This window comes from Pristis pectinata, chromosome 13 (genome assembly GCF_009764475.1).
Source record: "Pristis pectinata isolate sPriPec2 chromosome 13, sPriPec2.1.pri, whole genome shotgun sequence".
NCBI classification, from domain to species: domain Eukaryota; kingdom Metazoa; phylum Chordata; class Chondrichthyes; order Rhinopristiformes; family Pristidae; genus Pristis; species Pristis pectinata.
Genome location: NC_067417.1, coordinates 49,807,700 through 49,832,536, shown reverse-complemented (window position 1 = coordinate 49,832,536; position 24,837 = coordinate 49,807,700). Strand labels below are relative to the sequence as shown.

Here is a 24,837-nt window from a genome sequence, read left to right as displayed (position 1 = left end):
AAAATAGGTTGGGTATTACTAAATAATGACCTAGACCAGGCAAGATCTGAAACAGTAGGATATCCAGGGGAATGAAAGAGGAATCAGTGAGATGTACATACTTAACCAAGCAGATCAAAACAAGTGCCAATGCATTATTTTTTTTTGTTACTCAGTATTAAAAGTGTGTGGGGGGGATGGTTGATTCACTGTGAGGAGCAGCTCGCCACACGAAATTCCAAAGCCTTACACCAAGTCTGGAGTACAAGTCCAGTTCCGAATGCACTCAACAAGTTTGATAATACCCAAGACAAAACTGGTGCACCCCATCCACTATCTTAATCATTCACTTGCTCTTGAGGTGTTCAATCTCAAGTACTCCTTGAGGTTGAGCACCATTTGGAAGAAGCACCAAGACTAGCAAGGGTATAAAATGCACTGAGTGAGAGATCCCACCACCAGCCACATCTCCCCCAACCCCCACCACCCCCCATCCCTTTCTGCTTTCCGCAGGGTGCACTCTCCACAACTCTCTGGTCCACTCATCCCTCCCCAGGCACCCTCCCCTATAACCATAAGAGGTGTAACACCTGTCCCTACACCTCCTCCCTCCCCACCATCCAGGGCCCCAACCAGCCCTTCCAGGTGAGGCAGACATTCACATGCAAATCCCCCGGTCTTACTTGTTGCATCGGGTGCTCCCAATGAGGCCTCCTCTACATCGGTGAGACCGGATGCACACTGCCTATTCCCACACCGACATCTCTGTCCTCGGCCACCTCCACTGCCAGGCTTAGCACAAACTAGAGCAACAGCCCCTCATATTCCGCCTGGGCTGTCTACAACCCGACGGCATGAACACTGAATTCTCCAAATTCCGGTAACCTGCTCCCCCTCTGATCTACCCAGTTCCTCCTACGCCCACCCCAGCCCCCATCACCCCTGTCTCTTTACCTCCTCCATCCACTGAATCTGCCCATCACCCACACACCTCTGGTTCCCCCCTGTCCCCCCACGGTTCTCCTCTGCCCTCCCCACCTCCCTCCCTCGGTTTCAGGCTCCACCTTCCTCTCCTTTCAGATTCCTTCATCTTCAGCCCTTTGTTGCTTCCACCTGTCAGCCTCTGTTTTTATTCCCACTCTCCGCTTCCCCCCTCTGCCTATCACCCCTCCTCACCTGGATCCACCTGCCACCTCTTGCTCCACCCCTTCCCCTCACCTCTTTATACTGGCCATCTCCCCTCTATCCTTCAGTCTAGATGAAGGGGCTCGACCCCCAAAATATCATCTCTCCATTTCCTTCCGCAGATGCTACCTAACCCGCTGCTCCTCCAGCTTCTTGTGCGTTGCTGCAGATTCTAACATCTGCAGTCTCTTGTGTCTCCGACACAGGATAACATGCTATTGTCAGAGCTCAGTGATCCCACAACCAACGATCAGATCAAAGCATTGCTGTCCTGCAGCTTCGTGCTGTGAATGATGATGGACAGCTAAACTGCTTACATGCTAAGGAGATTCCACGAACATCTCCATCCTCGATCACGCTGGAAATCGGTGCAAATGGTAAAACTGAAGCATTTACAGCCATCTTCAGTGCAAAGTGGATGATCAGTCTTCAACCAATCATTCACACCAGGCTATTGGCTAAAGCAGTCATTAGACCTCAACTGCATTCCTGATGTGGTACTTAAGATTTGTGCTCCTGAACTCGCCAAGATGCAAAAAAAAAGCTGCAGGTAGTAGAAATTAGAAATCAAATCAAAGAATGCTGGAAATACTCAGCAGATCAGGCAGCGTCAGTGGAGATAAGGATAGACCAATTATTACCACATCAGTCTACCCTCGATCTTCAGTGATGGGTGATGTCATCGATGGTCTGATCAAGCATCACTTTCAACATCGGTTAGATTCCACAAGATTGACATGGTTCGAGGCCTCGTAATATCCTTGGCCTGAACGTAGACAGAAGAGCAGAATTCCAGCAGTGAGGGGAGGGTGACTGCCTGAACATCGAGGCAGCAATTGAGGAACTGAACATCAGGACACAAACTCTCCACACTGAACACCAAGGAAGATGGTTGTGTTTGTCAGTACTGGAACACTGCGCAGGATTCCATCAGAACAGTGTCCAAGACCCAACCACTTTCACAATGACCTTTCCTTCATCTCAGATGCCAAGGGTGTGGTACTGCCTTTAACACAAGAACTGCATTATTCATGGTGGCAGCTCCACACACCATCTCATCAAGAGCAATTAGAAATGGGCAGCAAACCGAAGAGCAGAAAGATACTGATACTGTAAATCTGAAATATAAACAGAACATAATGGAAATACTCAGCAAGTCATCTGTACAGAGAGAAACAGAGTTAACGTTGCAGGCTGCTGACCTTTCATAACCCAAAAAGTATTAAATGTTGGTTTGCCTGTAATGTCCACAATCCATGTTCAGATAAAGGAAAAAGTAATGGGAGTAATAAGTAGGCCAGTCGAGGAAGGAGGGCAGGTGAAGTGAATGATGAGGAGGGTGAGAATCTCTCTACTTAGCTGCTTTCATGGTGACTCTACCATGGTTTCATTCTTGGCTAAAAAAATCTTATCTAATTGTATTCCTATCCAGCCCTTTGGGTCCACGCCTGCTCCCAGGGGGGCAATCCCATTAGTCCTATACCTCCCTCCTTATTTCCCTGCACCCTTGCAACTTATTCTCACTTACACATGCCGGTCAATTCCCACTTGATTCCTTTTGCTGTTAACCCGAACAAAGAGATCATTTGGGATGCGGGAGGAAACCAGAGCACCCAGGGGAAACCCACGTGGTCACAGGGAGACCTTGCAAACTCCACAGTGCCCGTGGTCAGGTTCACTGCACTTGTGAGGCAGCAGCGCTAACTGCTGCCCTCAGAGTCCTCAGTTCGAACTCTGGGGATTCACATGGTGAAGCAGGGAGGGTCTGGACTTGGATTCCATGGCTCTCCTCATGGCAAGCTCCACATAGAGTCATAGAGTTATACAGCATGGAAGCAGGCCCTTCAGCCCAACTCGTCCATGTCAACCAAGATTCCCATCTAAATTAGTGCCATTTTCCTGCATTCAGCCCATAGCCCTCTAAACCATGTACTGTATCAACATGTTCCTACACACATCTGTATCTGCTACTACAGCATGAGCAGGACCCAGCATCAGAAGGGCCACTGCAGGGGAATGATTACACAGCTCTTCCAGTGAGCTTTGCAATGTGATGCGACCATTTGCGTTGTATGTTTTTACACCGATGCAGCTGCTCATTCAGATCCTTGCTCAGTTTCTGCAACATACAAATAACATCCTATTTGTTTGGTTTTCAGATAACTCAAGGAACAGTGAGTGTATTTGATGAAGCTGAGTACCACCAGTGGTGGACATGTTGAAGACAATACTGTTTCTTTGGTTCCACGTTGACCTTGAACTGTGAGCACCACCTCTTGTCATATACAATTTTAGCATCAAACCGTATCATTTTGAAGGAAATTGAGAAGCACTTTTTCCCGTAATTCTAAATCCAGGTGCTTTGAGTGACTGTGGCAATTTGAATAACATTTTTTCCACTTTTTCTGTACATATCATTCCTGGAAAATAACAGGGGCCGGGACAATTGGAATTTTCAAGATGAAAATCGATCGGACTCTCGAGGGATATGGACAAAGGGTGGGTGAGTGGAGTTGATCCGACTTCATCTATTTAAACTGTGGAATGGGGTCAAGGGCCGAATGGCCTCTTCCTCTTCAACTTAAAATGGAGCATTGGCCTATCCTGACTCCTGAAACCTGTTAAATTTAAAGATCAAATATTGGATTCTGATATCAGCTTCAATAACACTGGAAGATTAGCTCAGAAAGGCATTAATATATTGTTTGGAACTGGTGGTAGATTGTCATTCAAATTGCCACAGTAACTCAAAGCAACTGGATTTAGAACAGAGATATTGGAAGTGATGTGCCCTTTCAAATAAAAACAATGTAAACTTGTCGTATCTTGACTTGGTATTGAATTCTTCAAAATCCTGTGCCATAAATCATACATCATCGGATGTCTCAGGTATTGCTTTAATGTTTTCTTCGGGCGATTGCACGGCTCCTGTGCAGATGTAAGAATGTGTTAATGCAGCTCAGGGATATCAATGAAAAATCATGGCCGTGGGGGAATAAATAAAATAACTCAAAATTAGTTCATTCACCTCGCAGTTTATCAAGGAGTAAACAATTTGATTTCAATTACCTTCTCTACCCGGAAGTTCAACTGCTTTGTCGAAAGCTCCAGGATGGGTCCAATGAACTCACAGAGGATGTTCACGGTTTTTATTCTCTCCTTCCCAGACTGCTTCCCGATGATGGCACTGCCCACCAGCTGACCACTGACAACCTGCAGGGAATCAAATGGTGACACTGAGACGCTGTGTAAACATCAGCAAAAGTAAAAGGAGCTTCTATGTATAAACAGCTAGGAGTTAAACGTTTGGAATTCATTAAGTTTGGACTCAAGTTGTGGAAATACGAACGCTCTGGAAGTTCAAAGGGCAATCTCATGTTACAAGAGACATAAGCCTTTCTCCCTGGACTATAGTTGCTGGGGTTTATATATGCACTCAGTGATGGACCACAAGGTGCACAAATGCACTTTACTACCAAACCAAGAACTAGCACCGTTCACTCTCAGATCATCAGTCAACGAGGGACTAAAAAGGTTGAAGGGAGAACACATTTTGGATCCGTAAAATATGACATTAATTGGTCCTGAAGGAAGTAGATCGAGAATTGGGCAGAATCTCAGATTGGTCGGAATTTAATATCAGTTAATATGAGGTGGTATACTGTTTAAAAAGTAAAGCTAAAAATTGGTCAGTCAGGAACATCGGAGGGATTTGGTGATTTAGTTCTCATGGCATTAAAAACAGCTTAATGTAATACCATGTTTTGTGGCAAGAGGCAAAAAAAAGGTAAACAAGTTTAATGGTGAAGCTACATAAAATCTAAGAAAGGTTTACAGTGTTTTTATTTGAAAGGGCACATCACCTCCAATATCTCTGTTCTAAATCCGGGTGCTTTGAGTTACTGTAGCAATTTGAATGACATTTTTCCACCTGTCCCAAACTATACATTACTGCCCTTGTGAGGGCCTGCTGTTGGAACACCGTGTAAGGATTTGGATTCCACACAACAGGAAAGGTAACTGTGGTGACAGAGTGGGGGCAGCACAATTTCGCCAGGACTCTATCTGAAGTGAAGAATTATATACTTGAAAATTGGGGCTATTTCATTGGAATGAGAGGTTATGATTGTTTAAGATAATGAGCAAAGTGTGGTGCCAATAATACAACACTGCCTGACACCAGACATACACTATTCAAAGAGGAAAGGGATTAGCAGATGGTCAGAGAAAAAGATTCAAGGATGTGTTCAAAGCCTCCTTGACAAAAGTGACACATGTGCACTTACTCCTGGCCAATGACTGTTCAAAGTGGAGAAGAAACATTCGGGATGGTAGAGAGAACCTTGAATCTATGCATCAAGAGCACACAGAAGCCCAGCATAAACATCAGAAGGAGTCACCATCCCACAAACAACCCTGTCAGCCAAGTCCTGCCTCAGCTGGGGAACAGTCTATGGCCCCAGAACAGGCCTCAATGGTTACCCCAAGAACTAATAAACCCACTGGACTGGAAACAAGTTACCTGATCCTGAGAGACTGCCTAACAACAAGAACTGTACCTCATATACAGTCAGAATAGGTGACTCAAGATGCACTTGGGTCTCACCATTACATCTGATCACATTTCCATTCACCTGCCATGTGTGAGTAATAACAAGGGAAACAATATTGATCTCTCCTTAAGTAGACATGGATGTGATTTCAGAAAGGGGTGGGTGGTTACCAAACTGCTGCTCCTAGCCTTTTTCTGTCTTCAAGCAGGAAAATTATGAAAGGTGAAATATTTAGGGGGAATCTGAGGGGGAACTTCTTCACTCAAGAGGGTGGTGCGAGTGTGGAACGAGCTGCCAGCGGAAGTGGTGGATGCAGGTTCAACCATAATGTTTAAGAGAAGTGTGGATAAGTACAAGGATGGGAGGGGTTTGGAGGGATATCGTCCGGGTGCAGGTAGATGGGACCAGACAGAAGATGGACTGGATGGACTGAAGGGCCTGTTTCTATGCTGTAGTGCTCTATGACTCTATTAAAGCATACACAACATGCCTTTCAGGTGCCAGAAATTTTCACTTTTATCCATGTTCATGGTTTCTTCACAGATGGACATCATTTGCTTTGACTGCAACCTACAGCCAAGTTGCTCTTGGTGTTCTTTACAAAAGCAAATGTTTTCACTCAAAAAGAGTTACCTTCTTTTCCTAACAACCCCTATAGAGTCAATGCTCAACATCATTTCCACTACATTAAAGCAGTTAGCAGCACTTTTAAGAGCTACAACAACACAAAAAACACAAGAGGGCTTTTTGCCGTACAACATTAGGCAATGAAGTTAATCTCTATTTAGATGGAGGTTACGTCACTGGCATCTATCAGGAGGGCACTACTGATCATTATCCATCTGCTTTTTGTTTCATTAACTCTTTTGATGCTAATAACCTTTGGGGATCATAAACAGACTATGTCAGTGTTTATATTCCTCTCCCAGTCCACTAACCGAGACTGAACCAGGCCATTTGCAACCTTAGCATGCTATTCAATCCCAAGCTAAACTTCCTCTCCACGCCTATAGCCACGATCCTAATGTCACTTTTCACCGGCCCTGCTCAGCTCATCTGCTTCTTATAATCATTTACTAATTACCTGTAAACTCAACCATTTCAATATTCACCAAGCCTCCATTAGCAAGTGTCATTTAACCCACCTTTGCTCATTGACTTGCATTAGCTTTTGGACTAGTTGCATCTTGACATTAAGATTCCCATCTTCACATATCAGCTCCTCCAAGGCCTTACCCCTTTCACTGTCTCTATCATGTCTTTCAGCCCTACAACCCTTTGACATTGAGTTGCTCAGATTCTGACCTCCTGCATATTTTCAATTTGGTCATCCTTCAAATACCTTGACCTTAAACTCTGGAATTCCTTCCCAGGATCTGTCTGTCTCTTCCCCCTTTTAAGCAAACATATCCCAAAATCCCCTTATGTGATTTAGTGTTAAATTTTCTTTGAAAAGGTTTCTGTGAAGCACATTCAGAAGCGTCTTATATCTGTCCAAGTTGTTGTTGAGATAGTTTTGTTGAAGAGATAGGTTTTGCAACCATGAGTGGAAGGGTTTGTTCAAGAGATTGCTAGAGTTCAAGTGATTGTTAGATAAGCATATGGAGGAATTTAAGTTAGAGGGATATGTGGGAGGAAGGGGTAGATAGTCATAGGTGTGGTTTGAAGGGCGGCACAACATGGTGGGCCAAAGGGCCTGTATCGCGCCGTATTGTTCTATGGTTCTATGGAAAAGAACAAAGGGGGAATTGCAGAGATAATGGCTGAGATGCCTGAATGTTGGACTGTGGGGAGGAAGTATGCATGGAAGTTCAGGATCAGAACACCAAACGCTAATGAAGAAATATAAAGCTGGGAAAGACGCCAGTTTGCAAGAGTGAGCGCACAACTTACAGGTGGGGATTATAAATTCTATCAATTCAGGTGCATCAGGGACTATTTATGATCAGCTAATGAGCTAAATGTATCAACCATTGCATATTGCCCATCCAAATACTGGCACACAAATTAGATAAAAATAACCTGTGGATATATTTATAATTAAAGAGTTGTGATTATTAAAATAAAATTGAAGTGGTGCATTAGAATGGTTCCTAAAGGAATAGTGTGAGATGTTTAGGTGAAGTTGAAGAAGTAGAAATAACAACATCTTTGACCACTTTATACTTACTATTTAAAGGAGATCTTTTCTTACCTTAGGTGTGTCTGATTCTCCCTCTAACACCAGGACAGCACTTTGGCCTGGATCAAGGTCCATGCGCAGTGGTCTAACTCTGAAGCAGGGCACATAGTGCCCTGCTAGAGGGTGAGAAATTTTATATTTCATGTCAAGAGATACAGGCTGTTTCTGTGGAGCGGGTTTAAAGGTGAGAGGAAAACCTTCTGTCTTCCAGTAAATCTGATGGTGTCGCCGTCCACGGTTTGTCAGCTTAACTGAATAGCGGCAAACTTGAGAACTGTAACAAATCAGACGTGACACAAATGCTTATCAGGGCTTCAGATAAACCTGTTAGTAGCTGTGCAATACTTGACTAAAATGAGTCAAAAAAAGGCCCCAGGGACTAAATCTGAAAGCAAAAGCCTTCAAAAACAGGCATCAGTGTCAACCTCTGAGGACCTGAATGCAACTCCTCAAGAATGCAATGCCTCAAGAATTCAACAACCTCACAGAATGCATCTGCAAGTGGCACATCTCATGAATTACACCACTAGTCTCCAACACCACACAATTCACCAGACCCCAATAACAATCCCTATGAATTATAAATTAAACTCTCATATGCTCCACTTAAACCCACTCACACAACGTTATGCCCACAACTCACATCTTGCACACACTGCCATCCACTTCATCATGACAAACATATCGTCAAATAGACCCTCCTGCTTTCTCTCTCAGACTAACTACACGTCAGCCACGGACCAACGAGGCACAGATACCCATGGAGAAGACGGTGTTGGCTATCACTAATTTGAAGGTTGGCTGGCTCCTGGAAAGCATCAGGATTGAGCTATGGAAGATATGTTAAGATACAAGGGAATTCGATTTCTGGATCTGGAAAACAGACAATTCCTGGATATAAAAGAGGAAGAGAGAATGGAAACCTGTTAAGACTGTGCCCCATGTATCCTGTTCTGTGATTCTGATGCAACACCACAGGTTACAAACCCTGCTTAGGTATTTTAATAGTAAAAGAGTACCTTGCAATGAATCACTGAATAATACAGCACAAAATGAGGCCAGTCGGCTCACTGTTCCTTTACCAGATTTTGTACAAGATTTCCAATTAGTCACACTCACCATGCCTTTCCCCACAGTGAGGCAAGTGTTTTTCCTTTAATGTCGATTTATTCAATTCTCTTTCAAAGTAACTGATTCCTCCTTCATCACCTTTTCATACAATGAGTTCCACATCATAGTAATTTGTTGGGCAAAGGGAAAAAATCTCATGTCACTTCTGGCTCCTTTACAATCTGTAGTTTGATAAACTGTTTCCATTTGAAGAGTGGACTATTTTTCAAATAGAAACAGTATATTTTTATTCTCTCCATCAAAATCCTTCATGATTTTAAACACTTCGATTAAATTTGACTTCAAACCTTGCTGCTTTAATGAGCTCAAGAAACTACTTTTAAATCACACTCATGAATAATGATGAACTCATTAAAAGTCAGTCTAAAATAACAAACACTGTGATAAAATAGATTTTTGCTAGAGAAACTAGATGTTTCATCTAGATTTTGCATCCATCTAAATGTGTTCATCTAGAATTTTGCTACATCTTTTCATTCGACACATTCTGTGAAGAAGGTTATCCAAGATAACAAAGGGATCTTGATCAATTGGGCCAGTGGGCCAAGGAATGGCAGATGGAGTTTAATTCAGATAAATGCGAGGTGTTGCATTTTGATAAGACAAACCAGGGCAGGACTTGCACAGTAAATGGTAGGGCCCTGGAGAGTGTTGTGGAACAGAGAGACTTAGGGGTGCAGATATATAGTTCCTTGAAAGTGGCAACACAGGTAGACAGGATGACGAAGAAGGCACTTGGAATGCTTGCCTTCATCGGTCAGAATACTGAGTACAGGAGTTGGAACGTCATGTTGCAGCTGTACAGGACATTAGTAAGGCCACATTTGGAGTACTGCATACACTTCTGGTTGCCTTGCTATAGAAAGGATGTCATTAAACTGGAAAGCATGCAAAAAAGATTTACATTACTGGGACTGGAGGGCTTGAGTTATGAGACGCAGGATAGGCTAGGACTTTCTTCCCTAGAGCGTAGGAGCCTGAGGGGTGACCTTATAGAGGTTTATAAAACCATGTGGGGCATATATAAGGTGAATTGCCGAAGTCTTTTCGCTGGGACAGGGGAGTCTAGACCTAGAGGCATAGGTTTAAAGTGAGAAGGGAGAGATTTAAAAGGGCACTGAGGGGCAACTTTTTTGCACAGAGGGTGGTGAGTATATGGAACAAGCCGCCAGAGGAAGTAGTAGAGGCAGGTATTATTACGATATTTTAAAGGCATTTAGACAGTTACACGGATAAGAAAGGTTTAGAGGGATATGGGCCAAATGCTGGCAAATGGGACTAGCCCAGTTAGGCAACTTGGTCAGCATGGATAAGTTGGCCCGAAGGGCCTGCATAGTTCTATGACTCTATGACATGCACATTGTTTTTTTTAAAGCTCATTAAAACACCTAAACTGGGTTTGTTCTCATAACAGTCCAAGGGAATCACAATGGTAGACACATGAAGTATAGTCTTAAAGGTCCCTCTGTTCTGTTGCTATCTTCTGGCTACCTTCTAGTTAGAAGGCACGCTGAATATAAGCATGTACAAACAGAACCTGAGGGTTCATGTTGCCAGGTATTCTTTATGACTGTTGCAATGTTGCCAGTAATAACTATGTACCTGAGTGGATACCTTCCTCAGCTGCAAACTGTGAGTTGTTGGTTCCACCTAAAACTTGCCTGCGCAGCTTAAAGCCCCCTTGCACCTCTCACAGCTGTGCCTGCTGCAGGGGTCGGCAGGCATTCTGGAAATTGGCCTGGTCTGGGAGAATATTAAGAATGAGCAGCACAGGAAAGATTGCCTGACGTTGGCAGAAGATGTAGAAAGGAAGAGTGATCTATCTTGAAGGAACTCTGTAGGACAGACACTGCATAGCAGGTGAGGTTAGGAGTCAAGATCCAAGGACAGAGAGTGGGGTGGCTACATTACCTGAGCATGTCATCACTGAAGCTCTGGGCTTAAGCAATTGAAGAGGACGAACGGTATTGTTGTACCTGATCCCACATCTCTCATTCCTCTTCCCCTTCATAGAACAGAGAATAGTTCAGCACATGAAAGGCCCTTTGGCCCAACATATCCGTGCTGACCATGATGCCAATCGAACTAATCCCATCTGCCAGCACAGGGTCCGTATCCCTCCATTCCCTGCCTGTTCATCCATCTGTCTAAATGCCTCTTAAAAGTTGCGATTGTATCTGCTTTTACCACCTTCCCTGACAGCGCGTTTCAGGCACCCACCACTCTCTGTGTAAAAAACCTGAGTCGTAAATCTCCTTTAAGCTTTCTCCACCTCACCTTAAATCTGTGCCATCTAGTATTTGACATTTCGTCTCTCAACGTCTTCACTCTTACTGTTCTCAGGTGGTGAAAACAAGCCACACTTACTTTCCCTGCTCCCTGACTCCAACTTCCAAAACAAATCCTGATTCAATTTTGGCAGACAGCAGAACCTGAAGCTTTTGATGTGACTACTTGCCTGAATATCGATCCAAGGTTAAGATGTGGTCCAAAGGGTTTGTTAGATACAATGGTAGATCCAATGCCCTTGGCTTGCACACGAATGCTTTTTGAGTGACTGTTCTCTATTAATAAGTGCACCTTGTCTTCAGACCAGATTGTGTCATCAAGGTGCGCCATGATAGTCAAATCTACATGTCCGTGGGGGGGGATCACAGCTTCGCTGGGTTCCAAGCGCCATTTCGAGTGTTCTAGTGCCTGAGATATAAATTAGATCAGAGATGACCTATTAGTGTGATGAAGCTGGCCAAATCACCCTCTCTGTGCTGTAAATTTCTATGAATCAAAACCAGGTCATAAAGAACCATTATAACTGGATCCAGGAAATAGAAATTATGTATCTGGTAGCAATGAGTGAGCACTATATATACATTAACACCTCCATGAAAAGAGAAGCTGTACATTTATAACAAAACAGTATGGGGGAAATAATTTCAATATAACATAACATAACTATAGACTCTAAAAATCTACCATAATACAAATTAATACAATGTTCTCAATTTTCAACTAATGATCAAAACTGCAAATATAAAGCACAAGATAAAGTCCAGTTCTTAATTCTGCAGTTTTTAATACTACATTGAGGCATAACAATACTGCATGTTACAGATCGTTAGTTAGGTAGCACTTGGAGTATCGTGTGGTGTTTTGGTTGCCAAGCGACGGGAAGGATGTGATTAAGCTAGGGAGGGTGTAGAAAGGATTCACAGGAACGTTGCCTGGGCCCAAGGCCTTGAGTTATAGGCTGGGACCATTTTCCCTGGAGCAGAGGAGGTTGAGGGGTGACATTATAGAGGTTTCTCAAATTATGAAGGGCATAGATCGGATGGATCATCACAGTCTTTTTCCAAGGGTAGGGGAGTCTAAGGCTAGAAGGAATAGTTTTAAGGTGTGAGGGAAAAGATTTAAAGGGGATCCGAGGGGCAAAGCTTTCACAAAGAGTGTGGTGCGTATATGTAACGAGCTGCCAGAGGAAGTGCTAGGAGGCACTTGGAGTATTGTATGCAGTTCTGATTGCCCAGCTATAGGAAGTGCGTGAAACTGGAGCAGAGTGCAAAGGTTGGCAATTTGAATTTAGTAAAAAGGAGGAAAGCTTAAGATTAAAAACTAAATCATATGTTTAAACTGAGAATAAAATTACAATTCTAACTGGTCTCACCAATGGCTTGTATAGTTGCAACATGACGTCCCAACTTCTCTACTAGAGCCAGCTACAATTATAATGCTTGAAAGACATTTGGACAGGTACATGGATAGGAAAGGGGAGATAGGCCAAATGCAAGCAAATGGGACTAGATCAGGTAGGCACGTTGGTCGGCATGGATGAGTTGGGCCGAAGGGTCTGCTTCTGTGCTGTATAACTCTATTGGTACCATATGGATTTCAGCAAGGCCTTTGACAAGGTCCCAAGCTCACATGGAATCCAGGGTAAGCTAGCTAATTGGATACAAAACTGGCTCAGTGGAAGGAGTCAGAGGGTGGTAGTCGAGGGTTGTTATTCAGATTGGAGGCCTGTGACCAGTGTTGTGCTGCGGAGATCGGTGCTGGGTGCACTGTGGTTTGTCATCTAGGTTAATGATTTGGACGACAATGTTGTTAACATGGATAGTAACTTTGCAGGTGACACCAAAATTGGTGGTGTAGTGGACAGTGAAGGTTATCTAAGGTTACAACAGGATCTAGATGAACTGGGAAAGTTGGCCAAGGGATGGCAAATAGAATCTAACTCAGACAAATGCGAGGTGTTGCATTTTGGTAAATTAAACTGCTGCTGCAAGTAGGTTTTTCATTGCACTTGTGCATACATGTACTTGTGTATATGACAATAAACTCAACTTTGACTTTGACTAAACCAGGGCAGGACTAACACAGTAAATGACACAGCTCTGGAGAGTATTGTAGAACAGAGAGGCCTGGGGTACATGTACATAGTACCCTGGAAGTGGCAGCACACGTAGACGGGTGGTAAAGAAGGTGTTTGGCATGCTTGCCTTCATTGGACAGGGCACTGAGTACTTTTTACTCATGCACCTCTGGGTCACACCCAAGTTCCTCAAGTGTGGACTCAGCCCCTGCTAAAAGTAATTGCTATCTTTTCAGGGAACTCGCTATAGATGACAACTTAATTAACTGTTAACTGCAACTGGCGGGCTATTGTTTACTCTTGATTAACACTCTAAAGTGAAATTCTAAATGCAAAACTGAAATTAAATTTTAGAATGAAATTAGTCTCTCACCAATTCCAATGCTTACCAAACTACTCTGTCCAAATTGCTCTCCAATTAAACTGTAATGTGTGATGGGTTTTAAAGGATGATTAAATGAACATTGCAGAGTGGAGTAATTAAAAGATTTCGAGCCAGAGTTGCAGTACATGTTTTGGCCAGTGAAGGCATGGCTGTCTACAACTGATGGAAGAACGCAGGATTTATGAAGCGAGCTAGAAGAACCAAGAGATTGAGGGAAGTTTCAAGACCAGCAAACATTACAAGTATAAGGTGGTACATTGTGAAGCATAAGACCTGTAATGAACAGATTCAACTGTGTAAGACCTGGCAGGGAAGTCATTGTTGGAGATGCCCTAATTACAATCAGATCAGTAAGAACAGAAATGAAAACAGAGAGTGTTTGATATCTGAGATATGCTGCCTGAGGAGGGGGTAGAATCAGATATGATCACTACATTTAAGAGGCATTTAGACAGACACTTAAATAGGCAAGGTATAGAAGGATACGGACCTAATGCGGGCAAATGGGATTAATGCAGATGAGCAAAAAGGTCGGCATGGACGTGGCGAGCCGAAGAACCCATTTCTGTGCTATGACAATGCTGGAAATACTGAACAGGTAGGTCAGGCAGCATGTTTGGGGAGAGAAACAAGAGTTAACAATCTGGTCAATAACCCTTCATCATAGAAATCAAACATGTTTTAAGTTGCAGTGAAGGGGAAGGGGTGGAGTGAACAAAGGGGGTGATAGGGGGTGACAGGGAGAGATTGAATGATACAAGTAGTGGCAGTGCCAACTGAGAGAGTGTAGTGAAGGCTTGTTAATTGCAGCTGAATTGTCTGCCTCCATTCATGTCTTTGCTGTACCTAGAACAGTTTATTCCAAAACACATAGGCCCTGCCTTTTCATCCATTCCAAGCTTGGTCAACTGCAATAGCTTCCAGTTAAGCAACAACACAACTTTAGATTTCTCACATTTGTTTTTAAATCCATCCATGGTTTTACTGGTCCCTGTGTCTGCAATCTCCTCCAGAGCCTACAACCTGCCAAGATATACTGTATGTGCTCCTCCAAATCCGGCTTCTGGTTTCTCCCTGAAAAATATTGCTTATACATCTACAGCTAGGCCCTACTGCCAAGGCTCCTGAATTCTCTTGCTAAAGCTCACCATCCCTCTAGTTTTTTTTTTCTCTTTTAAGCCACCTACCCATTAAATCTTTAGTCTAATATTTCCTGATGTGACTCAGTCTCTTTTAAACACCTTGAAATAACTTATTGTTTTAAAGAAGCTCTATAAACGCTCTGTTGGAATTCTGGGTAAAATGTTTGTTGATCTCGGGGGTGTGACACTTTCAAGGACGCTGGAGAAGAAAGCTTAAGATGAGGTGGTGGCTTCCCAAGACAGAGAGCTAAAGAGTGGGTTTGTTGGGGAAATGGCAGAAAATTTTTTTGACAGTGAAAGCTTGTGCCCAGGGAACCATTTACAATGTCACACAGCATGGGAGTCAAAAAAAAGGGTAGTTCACTGTTAATTAAATAAAGGGAGCTGGGGACGGATCAGATGAAGATGGTGAGCTTGGAAGCAGCATGAAGACAGGTGAAGGAGAAAGTATTAAAGAGAAAATCAGTTCTGTGGCAAACTTAACAGTGGGCACTGAGGTGGTCTCATTCAGGTTCTCCAGACCCGCATCACTCTTCTCAGGTTCTACACTTTATTCTTCCCTCAGCCTCTGATCTACTTTTCCTTCTCTCTCTCTCTCTCCTGTGTCCCCTCTGACCATCCCTCCCTCCTGTTCCCTCTGACCACCCCTCCCTCCTGTACCCTCTGACCACCCCTCCCTCCTGTGTTCCCTCTGACCATCCCTCCCTCCTGTGTTCCCTCTGACCACCCCTCCCCCCTGTGTCCCCTCTGACCACCCCCTCCCTCCTGTACCCTCTGACCACCCCCTCCCTCCTGTACCCTCTGACCACCCCTCCCTCCTGTGTTCCCTCTGACCACCCCTCCCTCCTGTACCCTCTGACCATCCCTCCCTCCTGTGTTCCCTCTGACCACCCCTCCCTCCTGTACCCTCTGACCATCCCTCCCTCCTGTACCCTCTGACCACCCCTCCCTCCTGTACCCTCTGACCACCCCTCCCTCCTGTACCCTCTGACCACCCCTCCTTCCTGTGTCCCCTCTGACCACCCCCTCCCTCCTGTGTTCCCTCTGACCACCCCTCCCTCCTGTACCCTCTGACCATCCCTCCCTCCTGTACCCTCTGACCACCCCTCCCTCCTGTACCCTCTGACCATCCCTCCCTCCTGTGTTCCCTCTGACCACCCCTCCCTCCTGTGTTCCCTCTGACCACCCTTCCCTCCTGTGTTCCCTCTGACCATCCCTCCCTCCTGTACCCTCTGACCATCCCTCCCTCCTGTACCCTCTGACCACCCCTCCCTCCTGTGTTCCCTCTGACCACCCCTCCCTCCTGTACCCTCTGACCACCCCTCCCTCCTGTACCCTCTGACCACCCTTCCCTCCTGTGTTCCCTCTGACCACCCCTCCCTCCTGTCCCCTCTGACCATCCCTCCCTCCTGTACCCTCTGACCATGCCTCCCTCCTGTGTTCCCTCTGACCATCCCTCCCTCCTGTCCCCTCTGACCACCCCTCCCTCCTGTGTTCCCTCTGACCACCCCTCCCTCCTGTCCCCTCTGACCATCCCTCCCTCCTGTCCCCTCTGACCATCCCTCCCTCCTGTGTACCCTCTGACCACCCCCTCCCTCCTGTGTCCCCTCTGACCACCCCTCCCTCCTGTACCCTCTGACCACCCCTCCCTCCTGTGTTCCCTCTGACCACCCCTCCCTCCTGTACCCTCTGACCATCCCTCCCTCCTGTACCCTCTGACCACCCCTCCCTCCTGTACCTTCTGACCACCTCTCCCTCCTGTCCCCTCTGACCACCCCCACTGTCAAGTACTCTGACCTCTGTCTCGGACTCTCTTTTTTCTGTTCCTGTCTTTCAGGTCCTCTGTCTGCTGCTCTTTTCATTGAGTTTCTGTCTGTATTTTCCCTGTGTTTAAAATGCCCTCGCTTTACGGAAGGAATTGACTTCTGTTTCCTTTTATTTCATTAAAATAATTGGATTTCTATTCTTTCTTTCGTAAACTCATGATTACATATATAGACACTATTGTAACCCAGAGATGAAGTCAACTATTCTTCTGGAGCAGAAAGATATTTGTTTATTCGATGAACTTCCATAATTGTCATTGTGTCACTGATGTTTTTGAATAGCTTTCCCTGATGTTTGCCTCAGGACAGCTCCAAACCAAAGGAAGACTTTGTGCTCAATAATTTTCAGTAATTTTTCATCAGTTCCCTTCTTGGTGCCTGATGTGAGGGTACATCACCTTCACAGAGAAATTTCAGAAGTGGTCTAACACCATGTTGTATGAATTCAAAGGCTTCAGAGAGAAAAGGGAAGGAGTGCTACATCACCTTGATTCTCTTAACCAATTTAGACTGGCATCATGGTCAGTGCAGACACAGTGGGCCAAAGGGCCTGTTCCTGTGCTGTACTGTTTTATGTTCTATGTTCTAAATGGATGGGTTCTTTAATACATACAAGGAGATGTGGGAAAGAAACATGAAATTTAAAACTTCCAGCAGTTATGTTTTTATAGAACTATATAAAAGGAGGCAATTCAACATACAACACCTGTCTGGTACAGCATATTCTGCTAGACATGTAAATTACTTCTTTTCAAATATATCTCTAAATTCCTTTTGAAAGATACTATGGAATCTGTGTTCACCACCCTTTTAGGTGGTGCTTTCCAGATCATAACAACTCTCTAGCTAATAACTATTTTTTTTGCCGATTATCATAAATCTGTGTTCTTGTTATCATAAAACTGCTCCTGCCCCTCTTGCCAGTTGAAAGAATTTCTCCTTATCAACTCTACCAAAGTTTCCATTTCTTCAGCCACAAAGAGTAAACTAATGCAAATGTATATTTAAATAGCTCTGAGCATCTTTATGATGTTGATAATTGCCAGCACGGTGTCATACTTTGCAGAGGCTGTAGTAAATAAAGGCTGAGGGTTGAAGCTGATCCAAGGCTGATTAGAATTCAAAGATAACTATAAAATGAAGCTGCCTTTACAACTGCAAGTTGGCAGTCACACTGACACGTCCCCACTAATCCAACCAATTCATCAACAGTGCTGCTGGTGAAAGCACTGCTGAGGCATCACAATAACTCATCTCTAATCAATCAGCCATTCCAACTCGGTAGTTCCGATCAATAGTGAAATAGTGCATTTAACATAAATTATGCTATCCGTAACCAACAACATAAATTCTTTGGTAAAAGGAATCTGCAAGTCATGCAGTTAAACTGAGAAGTATTTTGAAATGCTAAATACTTTATGTACTTCACTATAAATCCCCAATAATGTTTCCAAGTGATATGGTATGTACATGTAAATCTTCTACATTTCCTGCCATAAGCTACAATTTTGCATGTAATTGACTCAAGCAAAATTATACAGGCAATCAAAAAGATACCTACACAATCCTAGATCCAAGATCCCAGATTCATCTTGTAAAGCACAGAGTGTTCCTCAGCTCAAAGAAAGCATGGGGAGTTCACATGGACATCATAGATGAGCTCACAGACAGCAAAGGATCAGCTCTCTGATGGCAAAGGGGCATCAAGGAAATATCAAGTAAGGGAAAGTCATGTCTAAAATTGAGAGCTCAATACTGCAGAAAACCTTGAGGAGTTTAGCACTGGGATGAAATTGAAAAGAAAATCATCAGGGCAAAAAGAATGCATGAAAAAATTGGTAAATTGGTTTATTATTGTCACATGTATCAAAGTACAGTGAAAAACTCATTTTACATGCCGTCCATACAGATCATTTCATTACAACAGTGCATTGAGGTAGTACGAAAGGAAAACAATAATAGGATGCAGAATATAGTGTTACAGTTACAGAGCAAGTGCAGTGCAGGAGGACAATAAAGAGCAAGGTCATAAAGAGGTAGATTATGAGGTCAAGAATCCAAAAATATTTGCAGGTTAAGTTAAGGGATTTATAAATGCAGATGTTTTATAAATGCATGAAGGGCGAGACAATAACAAAGGAAACAGTAAGGCTTATTAAGGACTAAAAATGTAAACGACACATGGCAATGGAAGACAGTGGTTTGGTTCTACATGAATATTTAACGTGTCTTCACAAAAGAAGGGGCTAATGCAAGCATTGTCATTAACGAGGAAGAGTATGAAATTTTCAGCATGATAAAAATATAGAACTACAAGTCGATTGCCACAGGACTGGAAGACAGCTAATGTGATAAATGGGCTAATGACAGGGCAAATCAAACTTACTTTTTGAATTACTGGAAAAGATTTTGAGGAATGCTATAAACTATCTTTTAGATAGGCACTGATTAATCAAGGATAGTCAACACAGATTTGGGAAGAAGGAGTGCCAAATAAGGCAGGGCATTTGATGTAGTCAACATGAATCTTAGCAAACCTTCCATTTGGCCGATTAAAACCCATTGCATCCAAAGGAAAATGAGAGACTTGATTTCAAAGTATCTCAGAGGCAGGAAGCAAAGGGTAATGGTTGACTGATGTTTTAATAACTGGAACTGTATTCACAGAGGTAAGTGCTGGCTCCATTGCTGTAACAGTACATATTGATGACTTGAATATAGACAGCAAGAGCTTTGGCACAAAAACTAGTTGTAAGGTTGCTTATGAGGAAGAAAGCTATACATTTTAGGAAGATTTCAATCAACTGGTTGGATGGACAATAAACTGGCAAATGGAAATCAATCCAGACCAGTGCGAAGTAATGCATTGGGAAAATAATCAAAATAAACAAGAACAGAGAAGCAGAAAGACGTTGGAATGTGTGTCCTTCAATCCTTGTAAATGGCAGGGCAAGTAGATAAGGTGTGATTAAGGCAGGATGTGGAATATTTCTCTTTATTTATTGTGACAGTGGCTCTGTCAGGAAGGCAGCATTTGTGTTTCCATCGCTGCCTCTCTGCTCGTGCCCTTGCCGTTACTAATCAATCAACCAGTCCAGAGTGCTGCCAATCATGGCAACTCAATGCAATCTAAAACCAGGTCTCCTGGGCCCACAGCTGAGGGAGGTTATCCTCCAATGCTATCTTTAGCTTCCTCCACTCCAAGTTATCAGCTTTCAAGCAGCTAAGTTGCAGCACTGGGGAAGCACTACATAGGAGCACTTAGACAGGCAAAGACATGGAAGACAGGCACTAAGATGCACAAGGGTTTTAATCTGTTAGCATATTCAAGTGGATGCTATAACAATTAGCAACAAAGGATTGATAAAACGGGGATTTAGAGGAATGGGAATGCATTTACTGAATTCTTCATTGGGTACGTTGGGATTTGCTGCAGTGTTCCATGATGGCCTCTTTTGGATCTCAATACAATCATGGTGCATTGAATTCAATTGTACCACTCCCACCACCAAATGAGTGAATTATGTGCCTAATTGTCCTATTGAGTCCTTCCATAAACCGTTCATAATGGTTACTGTAAATACATGTTCTCTATTGGCAAAAAGGTTAAACTACAAGCAGTAATACTGTACCTGCTGAGTTAGTGCTCAAGAAACTCAATGGATTTTTAATGATACATTTTGAACACGCTCAAATCTGACCAATAAGGCATCATTGTGCTTTAGTACACCAGCTTTATTTTAGTACACTAGTTTTTTTTCACCCAGCTGAGGCTGATAACAAGAAAGTGTCTAGTTTGCTCATTGCTGGAGCACCATATCAAGTGAGTTTGAGAGGTCTCCGCACAGCCTTTATGTGTGCAGAACTAAGAGTTTTGTAAAAGGCAGCACAGTTCTGTGAGATCCTCAGTGAGTGTTGCTGCAGGTCCCATGCACTTTATAATTTACATTACACCAAGAAAACAAGGAAACTTTACAAAATCCAACAAGCTGTGCAAATGCAAAACTCTGTTTTAAGATCACTTTAAGTTATTAGCACACTGGGGAGTATTGATTAATGTATGAGTGATGGAAGAACTGTCTTCAATTTGCAAACTTCATTCTTGATTCAGATATATGACTTCAGCCTCACACTATAATCCCACTGTAAGCTTACCATGTCATAAATGAAAAGCAAGAACAAAAGTGCAGATGCTGAAAATTTGATATAAAAACAGAAAGTGCTGAAAATATTCAGCAGGTCAAGAGCACACTGATGGGTAAAACAGTTAACATTTCAGTTCAATACCTCTTCATTGCTTTGCATTTATACAACTTTGTTGTATTCTGTAGAGTTTCCCTGTTTCAGAGTTAAAGAGTCACAGAGTGGTACAGCACAGAAACAGGCCCTTCAGCCCACCACGTCGATGTTGATCTTTTTTCCCATTTATACTAATCCCATTTACCTGTGTAAGGACTGTATCCTTCTATACCTTGCCTATTTAAGTGTCTGTCTAAATGCCTCTTAAAAATGGTGATTGTATCTGATTCCACCCCCTCCTCTGGCAGTGCGTTCCAGGTATCAACCACTTTCTGTATAAAGGACTTTCCCATCAAATCCCATCTAAAATTTCTTCCTCTCATCTTAAACCTATGCCCTCTTGCTTTTGATACCCCTACCATGGGAAAGTGCTTCATAATTTTATATCCCTCTATTAAGTCACGCCTCAGCCTCTTTCACTCCAGGGAAAACAAGCCCAGCCTGTCCGATCTCTCCCCATAACTAATGTCCTCCAATCCAGGCAACATTCTGGTGAATCTCCTCCACACTCTCTCCAGCACAATCACATCCTTCGTACAGTGTGGCAACCAGAACTGCACACAGTACTCCACAAGTGCACTCTTCCCAATGCTTTGTACACTTGCAATGTATTGTCACAACTTTTATATTCAATGCCCCGAGCTATGAAGGCAAGCATGCCATGTGCCTTCTTCATCACCCATCTATGTTTCCACTTTCAGGGAACTATCGACCTGAACATTCCTTAGCACCCTATTGTCCTATACAGTATTGTCCTACCCTTGTTTGACTTTTTTTGGTTTATTGCAAACTCTGAGTTGTACAGTACTTGTAGTAACATGTATTGACCCTTCATCAGAACCCATAAAGCATAACAAAGCCCTAGGTTATTCACATCCCACCACAGAGCTCAGTGGAATTTTGTTCCCTTAAGATGAAAGATTTCTATCTGCACTTAGGGTATCAACTTAAATGACCTTCCCCAACTTTAATATTGTCTTTAGTTTAAAACAATGCTTAACCACCCTGAGCAACACTGAATTAGCATTCCTATGCAATAGAAACAACAGTATCCTGTGACAGGCATCGTAAATTTTTTTGAAGGTAAATGGCAGAGGATCAAGAAAGGTGAATCCACTGCAGTCATTAAAATTTGGTTGTTGTTTCGATGTAACATAAAAGACAGCTGAGATTATATTAATTAGTATATGTTGAATCCTGCATTGATTGTTGAAAGCCATAAAGTCTATGTACCTAAACATCATTGTCTAAAAAAAGCCGCAAGAATGACAGATGCGTGTGAAATCCCATATGTAAGGCAATTAGTATCTTTATGGAGCATTTTCCCTTCTTAATTACTGCAAATGACTTACCATTTTGGCTGTTACGTTGGCTGGGATAAGTGACTCATTAGAGAGGCAGATGGTCTTGGGGACATCAGACAGTACTTGGATCTTCCCCCAGTCAATCTCTGTGGAAGTGATATGGACTACTGGCCCCTCACCTATGCAAGATAAGTGGACTTGCTAGTTTAAAAAAAAAGAAAAATATTGTATCAGAATTTCTGTCCAGTTAATGAACGGTTGGCACTGAGTTATTATTAAAACAAGCAGTGAAAATTACATTTGCTTAGAATTATAGAATTAAAGGTGTAGAAACTGGTCAATTAGCTTAGAAATGTACAGTAAATGGCAGGACTCCGAGGAGCATTGATGTACAGAGATCTCTTGGGGTGCAAGTCCGTCGCTCCCTGAAAGCAGCAACAGAAGTGGATAGGGTGGTAAAGAAGGAGTACAACAGCTTGCCTTCATTGGATGGGGCACTGAGTATAAAAGTCATGTTGCAGCTGTACGAAACTTTAGTCAAGCCACATTTGGAGTACAGTGTGCAGTTCCAGTCACTGCATTACTGGAAGTTTGTTGAGACTTTGGAGAGGATGGAGAAGAAATTTGCCAGAATATTGCCTGGATTAGAGAGTTTTAGCTATAAAGAGAGGTTGGACAAACTTGGATTGCTTTCTCTAGAACACTGGAAGCTGAGGGGCGACCAGATAGAAGTATATAAAATTATATAAATAGATAGGGTAGACAATCAGTCCTTTTCCCAGGGTGGAATTCTCAAATACTAGGGGACATAGGTTTGAGGTGAGAGGGGAGAAGTTTAAAGAAGATTTGTGAGGAATGTTTTCACACAGAGAGTGGTAAGTGCCTGGAACAGGCTGCCAAGGGAGGTGGTGGAAGCAGATACAATAGCAACATTTAAGAGGCATTTAGACAGGCACATGAACAGGCAGTGAATGAAGGGATATAGACCATGTGCAGGCAGATGGGATTAGTTAGTTTGGCATCAGGTTTGGCACCGACCATGGGCCAAAGGGCCTGCTCCTGTGTTGTACTGTTCTATGTTTTAATCTATGTCTGTGCTCCACATATTGCCAAAGGAGAAAAGCAATACAGATCCCAAGGGAAAGAGGTGGAGAATGGGCGGCACGGTAGCGTAGCGGTTAGCACGACGCTATTACAGCGCCAGCGATCAGGGTTCGATTCCCGTCGCTGTCTGTAAGGAGTTAATACATTCTCCCGTGTCTGCGTGGGTTTCCTCCGGGTGCTCTGGTTTCCTCCCACATTCCAAAGACGTACAGGTAGGTTAATTTGGGTTTAAAATGGGCGGCGCGGACTCATTGGGCCAGAAGGGCCTGTTACCACGCTGTAAATAAAATTTTTTATTTTCTTTTATAATTTTTAACACGATTTCTCCTACAAAATTCCAGCTCAAGGCACAATGGGCTGATGATCCCCTTCTGCACTATAATAGTACAATGATTCTCCGAGTCTCCCCTCACCTTCCTTCATCTTACCTTAAGAGCACACATTTCTGGAGAAAAGCAGGCAGTCAATGTTTCAGGTCAGGACCCTTCTTCGGGGTCCTGCAGAAGGGTCCTGACCCAAAACATTGACCGCCTGCTTTTCTCCACGGATGCTGCCTGGCCTGCTGAGTTCCTCCAGCATCATCGTGTTTTTCATCTAGATTCCAGCATCTGCAGTCCTTTAGTTTCTCTAACAGACATTTCTACTTATCTCTCCCTCAAACATTTCTCCACCTCTCCCTCAAATACTTTAATGCTGTTCACCTCAACTGGTCTTTGTGGTGGTGAGCTTAGCTTAAGTTGTTCTTGGATTTAGAGATGTAAAGTGTGTATTTATTGTTCTTCCCTTGTTGTTTGGAGGAAGGAGCTTTGGGTCTTTATTCCATCAGCGGTTAGTTTTATAACCGAGTGAATTGCATGATTCTTATTGAGTATAAATGAGTAAAGGTGAACCACATAATGTGGGACTAGAGTCACATACAGGCTAATTCAGCAGAGATGGCACGATTTCTGAAGGATATTAATGAACCAGAGAGGTTGTTTCAACAATCTGGCAAATTTCAATTCAGATTCCAGCCCATAAAATAATAGTTTAATTAAATCTGGTTTCAGGCCTGCCACTATGGAACTTAATATCGTAATTCTTCTGCTCCAACAAGAATGATCATGGTCTCCACAGGCGACACAAGCACCTTACACCTGGGACCATTCTAATAGATCTCTACTTTCTCCGAGGACAACATCCTTCCCAATGGACATACGCTACTCTGTCCTCAGCCTAACTCATTTATAAAAGAATTAGGGTAACTTCCTAGCTTTTGAACCTTGTAGTTTTGTTTCTAAAGCCCAGGATTCAGTATGTTTTTCTAACAGCCTTATCAACTTGTCAAGTGTAGTGTGATGCAGGAGAGAGCAAGAACTCTGCAACTGGTTTAGAACAGTGT

General features: G+C 43.2%; 1 protein-coding gene across 1 annotated transcript in view; it reads right to left on the bottom strand.

Moving 5' to 3' along the window:
- hydin (HYDIN axonemal central pair apparatus protein) overlaps positions 1 to 24,837 on the bottom strand; it is a 541,323-nt gene that overhangs the window by 315,622 nt on the left and 200,864 nt on the right. Inside the window, exons 18-21 of the mRNA XM_052028752.1 lie at positions 22,401 to 22,553; positions 11,489 to 11,727; positions 7,912 to 8,173; positions 4,234 to 4,377 (exon numbers count right to left, since the gene is read on the bottom strand). Coding sequence (XP_051884712.1) covers positions 4,234 to 4,377; positions 7,912 to 8,173; positions 11,489 to 11,727; positions 22,401 to 22,553 — 798 coding nt within the window. The remainder of the gene's footprint in view (positions 1 to 4,233; positions 4,378 to 7,911; positions 8,174 to 11,488; positions 11,728 to 22,400; positions 22,554 to 24,837) is intronic.